This window comes from Triticum dicoccoides, chromosome 2B (assembly GCF_002162155.2).
Source record: "Triticum dicoccoides isolate Atlit2015 ecotype Zavitan chromosome 2B, WEW_v2.0, whole genome shotgun sequence".
Taxonomy (NCBI): Eukaryota; Viridiplantae; Streptophyta; class Magnoliopsida; order Poales; family Poaceae; genus Triticum; species Triticum dicoccoides.
Window position 1 is genome coordinate 737,069,418 of NC_041383.1, and position 8,687 is coordinate 737,078,104.

Here is an 8,687-nt window from a genome sequence, read left to right on the forward strand (position 1 = left end):
CGGAGAAAGTCCACCCCGAGGATGAAGTCGAAGCAGCCGAGATCGATCCCTGCACAAGTGATGGAAAAGTGTTCGCCGCCGATGGAGATGGGAACGTCGCGGGCTAGCCCATGGCACTGGAGGCGATCACCATTCGCCACTGTGATCCGCAGTCGCTCCCCGCCCGTCGTCGGGAGGGCTAGCCGACGCATGGTCGATTCGGGCAGAAAGTTGTGTGTGGAGCCCGTATCTAGCAGGGCCACCAGGCGCTCGCCATGGATCGTCACCGGCAGCAGCATGGTCTGCTCGCCCCGGATGCCGGCCAGGGCGTGAAGGGAAACGACGCACGCCGTCGCTGCGGAATCCGTGGCCGCGTCCTCGGGCGCCGCAGGCGGATGTAACGGGTCGGGCGAGTCGTTCTCCTCGGTGTAGTCGACCGTCTATAAATAAAAGAGGCGGGGGCAGACATGGCTCGGCGTATAGGGCTCATCGCAGTTGAAGCAGAGACCCTGACGGCGACGCTCCTGCTGCTCGGCCGATGACAGCCGACGGAAGGGCCGTGTGGCAGCCGAGGATGTGGCCGTCGCGGATGGGAGAGGCCGACCCGGGGCTGAGGAAGTCGGTGCTGGCCGACTAGGCTGGCGGCCACTCCGTCCGAGTGGCGGCTGCAGTGCCTGGGCCCGCTGCTCGAAGGCCCGGGCGTAGTACATGGCCGTCTGGAGATCGGGGGGATCCCGGAGCTCGACGTCCACGCGGATATGGTCCGGCAGACCGCCCACAAAGAGCTCGGCGCGCTGGGTCGCGGAGACGCCCGGCGCGTGGCATGCCAGGGCCTGGAAGCGATCGGCGTAGTCCTGCACCGTAGATGTGAATGGTAAACGGCCGAGGGTCGCCAGTCGGCTCCCGCGGATAGGAGGCCCAAAACGGAGAAGATAGAGCTCCCGGAAGCGCTCCCACGGTGGCATGCCGCCCTCGTCCTGCTCGAGGGCGTAGTACCAGGTCTGTGCTGCGCCTCGAAGATGCTAGGACGCGAGCCAGGTACGATCTGAAGCGAGCGTCCGCTGCCCTCGAAAGAACTGTTCGCACTGGTTGAGCCAGTTGAGGGGGTCCTCCGTGCCCTCGTAGGTGGCGAAGTTGAGTTTGGTGAACCGCGGCGGTGTCTGCTGCGGCCCGCCGTGCTGAGCAGGCGCGGGGGCTCGGAAGAGTGAAGTCGGAGGTGCCTGATCGGAGTAGTCCGGGTACTGGCCGGCGTGGCCGGATGGCCCGCCGAACTGCGGAAACGGAGTCGGCTCAACCGGGGTCGTGGTGTAGACCGGTGAAGGCGACGACCCCGCCGCCCATGCTGGCAGGGGGGACGGGGACGGGGGAAACCAGACCTGATGGATCGGTAACCCGGTAGTCGAGGCCGCGCCCGAGGTGGTCCCGGCTGATGAGGGCGCGGAGAAAGGCGGTGGACGCAGGCCCTGGGACGCCGTCGGCGGCGGCTGCTGGGCCGGCCATGCGGGGAACGGCGTCTGCTGAACCGGCCAGACGGTGGGCAGCGGCTGCTGCAGCCAGGAGGCGGCCGAGGTGGCCGGCGGCAAAGGCCAGAGGGGCGCCGCGGCCGGCGCTGGCCCGGATGCCAATCCCGCCTGGATCGGCCCGAACAGGGGCCCGCCGTACGCGGCCGCGCCCTGGTACGGTCCTGGTGGTGGCGCGAAGGGGCTCGCCCCGCCCCCGTACTGCGGCTGCTGCTGTAGGAGAAGACCAGGGGCGGCGATCAGGGCCGATGGCGGTTGAGCATAGGCCCCGGCCCCATATTGCTGGTGGAGCTGAAGCCCGTGGACGGCGGTGACGAGGTGATGTAGCGTGGCGGCGAGTTGCTCCGGAGACAAGGCGGCCAGCGGTGGTGGTGGAGATGCGCCCGGAGACGCCGGTGCAGGTGGTGCCAAGGAGGAGACGGGACACGCCAGCGAGGTCCCGGCGGATGCGGTCGGCGCGGTGATGCTTGGCGCCGTCGTCATGGGCGCGGTGGTGCCGACGGGCAGCGGCGGCGGTGATGGCGGCATCGACATGATCGCAACGTGGTCTCTGATACCAAATTGGTAGGACTAGGATTTCTACCGGCTCTACTGCGTAGGTTGTAGGGGCAAAGAGGAAGTGGGCGTGGCGAGGAGCGGGCCCGCCGGCGGCAGGGCGCCGTCGCGGCTAGGGTTGAGGGCGGCGGCGGCTAGGTTGCGGTGGCTAGGGTTTCCGGCTCCTCTAGGAGCCGGGCAACAAAAGATAATAATAGTCTTTATTGCTTGCATCCAAAAGAGTCTTACAATCTATATTTATATCCTAGATAACTTGTAGAAGAATCAATCCTGAGATAACTTGCCTAATCTGAATAAAACTAAGGTAACTTGCGGGCCTAAGCCTGCCTGTTGGGCCTGCGGCGGCCATAGACCTGGCCGGTCATAACAGTGTACATACTGGTGTAGTGTTATTTCAGAAAAATTATGCTACTTCGACTGAAACGAAATTCTGGTTTGTTGCCGTCCATTGAAGAAAATTAAGCAGAATCCACAGCATTTGCATCAAAATGCAAGAAATCCATCTGCCAAGGTGATCAAGAAATTCATCCGTGTTCTCGCAAAAAGAAAATAATCTGTGGAGATTATAAGGCAGCATAGCAGAGTGTAGATTGCATCCCGGAGCCAGAGATGAGAATAAATATGAGAAACGGTAGAACTCCATGATGATAGTACTATTCCGTGTTTCCACACACACAAAAAACAGTCCTTCTACTTCAAGATGGCAACGGAGATGAAACCCACCGGGTTTTGCCTTCCCAAACTCATCTCCACGAAAAATTCGGAAGCCCGTCCCCTTCCCCGTCACCGTACGCGGGGCTAGCTTTTTACCCGTCCCCTAAACCCATATGGTTTTCTAAACCCACGGGAAAATCGGCATGTTTAAGCAAACATAAGGACTGAAGTTCTACCGCTTAGAACTAGAACTCTACCACTTGTGCTAAATGCTGATTCTAAGGCAACCGTGCTGACCGAAGTTGCAAAAATATCAGGCTCAAAGTTGGATAGAATGTTCCACCAACTTTTCACCAATCTAACACACTGAAGTTATCTTTGGACAATGAAACTAGCTCATCTTCCAAGTAATTAACAGTCTAGCTCAGATTTCATCCTAAAAGATGTTGGCTATTTTTGAGCAACACGTTCATTGAAGAGTGACATAAGGAATGGAGCTTGCAAAGAAGAGAATGAGCAAGATGGCTGTCCATGATCATCATCACTCTCAAGATTGTACTCCTCGAATACGCTTATTGTAGTATTTTGACGGCAATGGTGGGTTTCGGGTTCGGGTATTGTTGAAACGGGTTTGAACCCGTGAAACGTGTCGGGTTTTATACTTTACCCAACAGCAGCCCCGCGGGGTTAAAAAGACGCTCATCCCCGTCCCCTAATAGGGTAAAAACCCGCGGGGATGCGGGTTTCAAGGCCCCATTGCCATCTTTACTTCTACTCCGTGGAGATTATTAAAACATCTACAGTCGGACTTAGCAAATCCGACCTCGCAAATGCTCATGGACGCGTCCGCAGACAGTGATCGGTCAAGCCTCCACATCCGGATACCACAAATTAGAAACCTCAAATCCATATTATTACATGCAATAGCGATCTTTGAGCGGAGCTTCATCCGTTTCCGCTCCCCGCTCGTCCGGCTCCGTCGCGGCCATGTCCGGCGGCCGGCTGCACCCCTCAAATGCCTGGGCGTGGCGGAGCGCAAGCAGGATGGCAATCTCCTCCTCGGGGTTGCGTGGGATGAGTTCGGAGTCGACGGATCTGAAGGTGAAGGACTCGGGTCAGCTGTCCGCCATGCTGGAGATGGCCGAATGGCGCCGGAGACGAGCCTGGGTGGCGGAGGGTAGTGGATGGGAGTGGAGTGAAGTGGCTAGGATTTGGTTCGGTGAGCGGATGGGGAGGAATATATGTGGGGTCGGGTGGGCCAGCTTCGACCGGGTCCGACGTGGTAGGCCACGGCCGTGGCCTGCCCTTATCCACCCCATTTGGAATGGATACGAGGGATGCCAGTCAGCCCGGGCGTCCGAGGGCCGTTTGAGACGCCCGTCTGGGTCAAAATATATGATCGGGCAGTGACTGAACGCCCCACCCGGACGTATAAAGCGGGTTTGAAGTGCCCGGCTGTAGATGCTCTTAAGGCATACTTAACACCTGGTGAGATCGCTGGTCATCCTGACGCGGACCCACACCATGGCGACATTCACAATTTGAACCCCAAACCATGGCAGGGCTCATCTCATCGACGTGTCACCAGCAACGTCAGGAGAGACTGGGGACGGAAGAACTGGCTTACTGGGATGACGTAAAACACGACAGTGGGTGACACAGGCCCCGGGAAGGTTTGTGTCGAGCGTAGTGTACTTCCCGTGTGGCGGTCTGCGAGCTCGAAGATGAAGGCAAGCTCAAGGTGATCGAGTTGAAGCTTCTGGGCAAAGACCGTGAGGATAGGACGTACGTACCACAGATATACAGTCACTAATTAACTCCCCTAACAATTTCAGACTGCGTTTGTTTTATGTGTGCTATGAATACTTTGCTTTTGAATGAATTGGTTTGTTTTTCACGCAAGACAGGATGGATGTGTAGTTGATGAAGACGTTGATGCCTGCATACAATATCTTAACTTTCACAAATAATTAGTACACCATCAAAGCACCAACTTTCCACACAAAAGACTAAATGCACAAGTCAAAGTGCACACATAATCATGCAAAACATAGCCATCTCCTAGCAAATCTTGTCTACAGGCAATGGACAAGGTAAGGTCTCTTTCGGCGAGGGGAGGAGCGACCAAGCAACGGTAACCTCCACCGCAGTTTCACCAAGATGACAGATACCTTTAGTTGCGCCGCACTTTTGTGGTGTGAAGAGGACATGACCGCCAGTAATTTCACCAGATGGTGCATATGCTTGAATCATAACTTTGAGCTTCCCTTCTAATTCTACAGAGACAACCTTTCTGGACAGCTCAAGACAACGGTGTTTCCCCATCGGCATTTTTCCACCTTTTGTGTCAAGCATCACAATTTCCTCGGGTTGCTCGTGAGGCAGCGAGAAGCATGCAACTCGGCCACCATGCGGAAAAGGTGATGAGTCCCTTTCAACAATCCGAACACGCGAGATTGTGGCCTGAATGGACTGCTTAAGTTGCTGAAAGCATAATTCTATCCCACAATGCATGTCGCCGACGAGATAGGTACCTAAACTTTCACCATTGTGGTGGTAAACTTTGCTGATCAATATCCTGTCCTCGGACTTGGCTGCGCCCTTTAGTTTCAGCTCTATCTCAATGTCAACAGGGTTCATAGACACAATTGCACGACATGGGCCAGTTAAGTGTAGAAAGCGATCCTGCAAGCATCATCAGTTGTCATGAACTAATCAACAGCGATAAAGATGTCAAGAAAAATAGTTGAATAGCCATACATACTTGCAGATTAAGGATTTGACAGCCATTTCTTGGACGAAGGAAGATTGGGTTACGACTGCTGTCCACGGTGTCTCGGGCAGCAACCACACCATACACCTTCAGGGGGCTCTCAATGTCGTGTATTTCTGCAACCTTAACAGAGTAGATCTGCAAGGTGCTCCCAATGATGGCATTTCTTGGCATACGGCCTGGTGTGCAGTGTGTAAAGAGCATGGAACTCGCTAACGCTGCATGCCAATGAAGCGTTAGTTAGAAATTAACAGCTACAAACTAAGCATGTGATCCCCTTTGCATTAACTTATCAGTTTGGCTACATACAAAGGAAAATCCCACCCCTAACTATAGAACAAATGTTGAAGAATGAATGGAGTGAAAAGTGCAATGGGAGCAAATAGAATAAGGCTTAAGAAAGAATAAGACTTAATATAATTTATAAGCACTAATTAAACTTGTGTTACCTATGTGGAATGTAGAGCTTTTAGTAAGTCTACAAATTCTGTATAAGTATCGAGTACTATTTTCCCGGCATTTGTCCTATATCATCACCTTATTTAAGTTCTCACATGGGTAGCTTTGCAATCTACAATGCTATTTACAAGTTCTCATGCCAACATTACTTTTCAGCTAGGAAAATACACGTTTCAAAATCTTTGATTACTGCTACCAAATGTAAACTAGTGATCTTAAGTTTCAGCTATAGTTAGACCTCAATCAAACAGACACTCCAATCTATATAATACCTGAACAACAAGTAGACTGACACCCACATGTTCAGAAAACAAGGCATGGGCAACCACAGGGTTGTTGTTGTTGTTGTTTTGCTTTTCTGTTCCTTTAATAAAGAGAGTATCGCGATGTAATAGAATAGTACATAATGTACAGTCAGATTGGCATGGTGACCTTTCTTTATTTTCTTAACACTAACTGTGAAATTGATTGAGATTGAGATCCTTCTCTTTTTCCTTCAAATTCACAAATTCTCTTTTTTGAGTTTGTATGTATCTATTGTTGCAGAGTACATCAGTCCACAGGGGCTGATGTTTAGAAAATTCTGCTTTTTCTCTATAAATGTCATACTGTGTAGTCATCCAGCTTCCATTGCTCTTTGTTCCCATTGGACGGTGGCTCCCTGGGAGCGGATGACTGAGTTTAGTCCTACTATTACGTGTGAGGCTGTTGTATGTAAAAGGATGAAGTAATAATTGAATCTTCAGTAAGATCATGGTTTCACAGGTAATCTTCCATAAACATTGCTAGACAAAACGTTCCTAAAGTTAGCAATAACGGGTTTCAGTGGCGGGCCTAGGAGTGTGTATGTGGAGTGCCCCAGCAGGGCCTGTCCGCGTGTGATTTTTGGAGGTCGTGGATAATGAACAAACACGGTGAAGGTTCAGTAAGGCGGCGCCTGATTTGATGTGATGCAGGAAAACTGTGCAGCTCAATCTAATTTTTGCTACCTCAACAATAATTTCCACAATAATATGTCGTCGTGTCCCTAAACTTATTTCAGTCAACTCTCTTCCAGACTTTTTTGTGTGTATGGATCTTTTCGCTAAGTGTAAGACAATATGCGTGTCTTATTTCATTTAATTTAAGGCTAAGTGTGATGAGTTTACAGTAGCCAATTTCTTTGTTATAATGAATTTTGGAAGGTAGAAAAAATAATAATATACTCTATATTAGATCGAGTCAATTGAATATAGATCAAGTATTTATATCTGCAATGCAAACATTCTCTAGTTATTGAACGAAGGGTTCAGAGGTTATAGAATGGATGTAATTATATTTGCTTGCATAGTGAAAAGTGCAGTTTGAGCAAGTAGAAAAACAAACGAACTGTAAACACGATCATAGTGAAAAGCATGTGTGCAGTTGTTTACTTACTCATGTCCTCAAAACTCCTCGCAGGGCGCCATAACGACTCCCAGCAGCTACGGTAGGCATCCAATCCCTCGACCACCATCCCGACTGCTATTGATTCAGATTTTGTTTCTTCATCCTTGCTCACCTCCTCCTCATCAACCTTCAGCTCCATCGATCTCAGTTTGCAACCAAGATCATCCCTGCTGATCTCCTCCTCCTCAGCCTTCACCTCCATCGATCTCAGTTTTCTGTCAAGCTCCGGTTCCAGCCTCCGAAGCATATCGATACTTGCAGAGATTGATTGCATTTTGGAGAGAAGGGCGAGATCATGCTCGTATCTTGGGAAGTGTTCCCACAGATCACGGATCACCTCGCAGCACGAATCTAATGGGCAAACGGGCTTCTCTTCCTGTTCCGCCATCTTTTCTTTTCCCCGGAGTGCAAATTCTGCCACCATCGAACTAGAAATCTCTCCGGCGAGAGTGTCGAGCAGAGTGCCCAGATCTTCGATTCCCTCGCTCTCTGTGATTCTTTACCCTGGTTTTCAACGCCCTCTGTGAGGAGCAGCTTCAGCGTTTCTGAGGAGATGCCCGTGCGCTTTCCTGATATGATCCCCTTGCGTTTCCCGGATCCGACCCCCTTCCGCTTCCCGGATCCTATCCGCCTCACGGTTGATTCCTAATCGAAGTCGAACACCCCCATGATCAGCTCTCCGGATCCGGATAGGAGCCCTTCGGCAGAAGCAACTTCAGCTTTCCTGAGGGGAAGGCATTGTGCTTCCCTGATCCGATCCCCATGACCTCCACGCTTCCTATCGGCTCCACCTCGGATCGGTTGCCAGTTCTTAGCGGATCCATCACACAAGGGCAGCGAGCACTCTTCTTTCTCTTCTTCACCGCCGCTGCGCTTTTTTTTTTTTTGGATCCTTGGGCGATCGATCGCCAGAAGAGTTCCCATCGACCCGGAAAAGGGTCGATCCTGGTCCATTATGGAGCACGTAGGAAAACAATGGGCTAGGCCCAAATAGCAGTTTTTCCCAAAAAAAAAATGCCATTAGCAAATAATGGGAAAAAACTCGTACAGGAAAAATATAGTTTACAACTGACATGGTCTGTTTTATAAAAAAAATGCCATGCTGTACTTTATAAAATATATTTTTACACAAGTCCAATAAATTTGCCATGGCCCAAACACTTTTTTTTGTAAAAAGAAAAATGTCCCCTCTTAATAATAAAAATCCCATTCTATCTTAATAATAATAATAATAATAATAATAATTTCCATCTTATTAATAATAAATTTTCACGTTATTAATTATTAAAACTCCATGCTCTTAATAATAAAATTAATAA

General features: G+C 50.7%; 1 protein-coding gene across 1 annotated transcript; it reads right to left on the reverse strand.

Moving 5' to 3' along the window:
• Positions 1–4,769: 4,769 nt before the first annotated feature.
• LOC119361284 lies at positions 4,770–7,958 on the reverse strand. Its single transcript, XM_037626573.1, has 3 exons — positions 7,357–7,958; positions 5,473–5,699; positions 4,770–5,393 (listed from the first exon to the last, which is right to left on the reverse strand). The coding sequence occupies exons 1-3, from the start codon at positions 7,790–7,792 to the stop codon at positions 4,770–4,772; spliced, it is 1,287 nt and encodes a 428-aa protein (XP_037482470.1). The 5' UTR covers positions 7,793–7,958.
• Between the last annotated feature and the right edge of the window lie 729 nt (positions 7,959–8,687).

What these genes read in the sequence shown, in the direction of transcription:
- LOC119361284 (XM_037626573.1), bottom strand. Translation starts at nt 7,792, where the DNA reads ATGGTGGCAGAATTTGCACTCCGGGGAAAAGAAAAGATGGCGGAACAG. An exon ending in GAGGAGTTTTGAGGACATGA is followed by an intron (nt 5,700 to 7,356) that starts GTAAGTAAACAA and finishes ATTGGCATGCAG; the next exon opens with CGTTAGCGAGTTCCATGCTC. An exon ending in GTCAAATCCTTAATCTGCAA is followed by an intron (nt 5,394 to 5,472) that starts GTATGTATGGCT and finishes TGATGCTTGCAG; the next exon opens with GATCGCTTTCTACACTTAAC.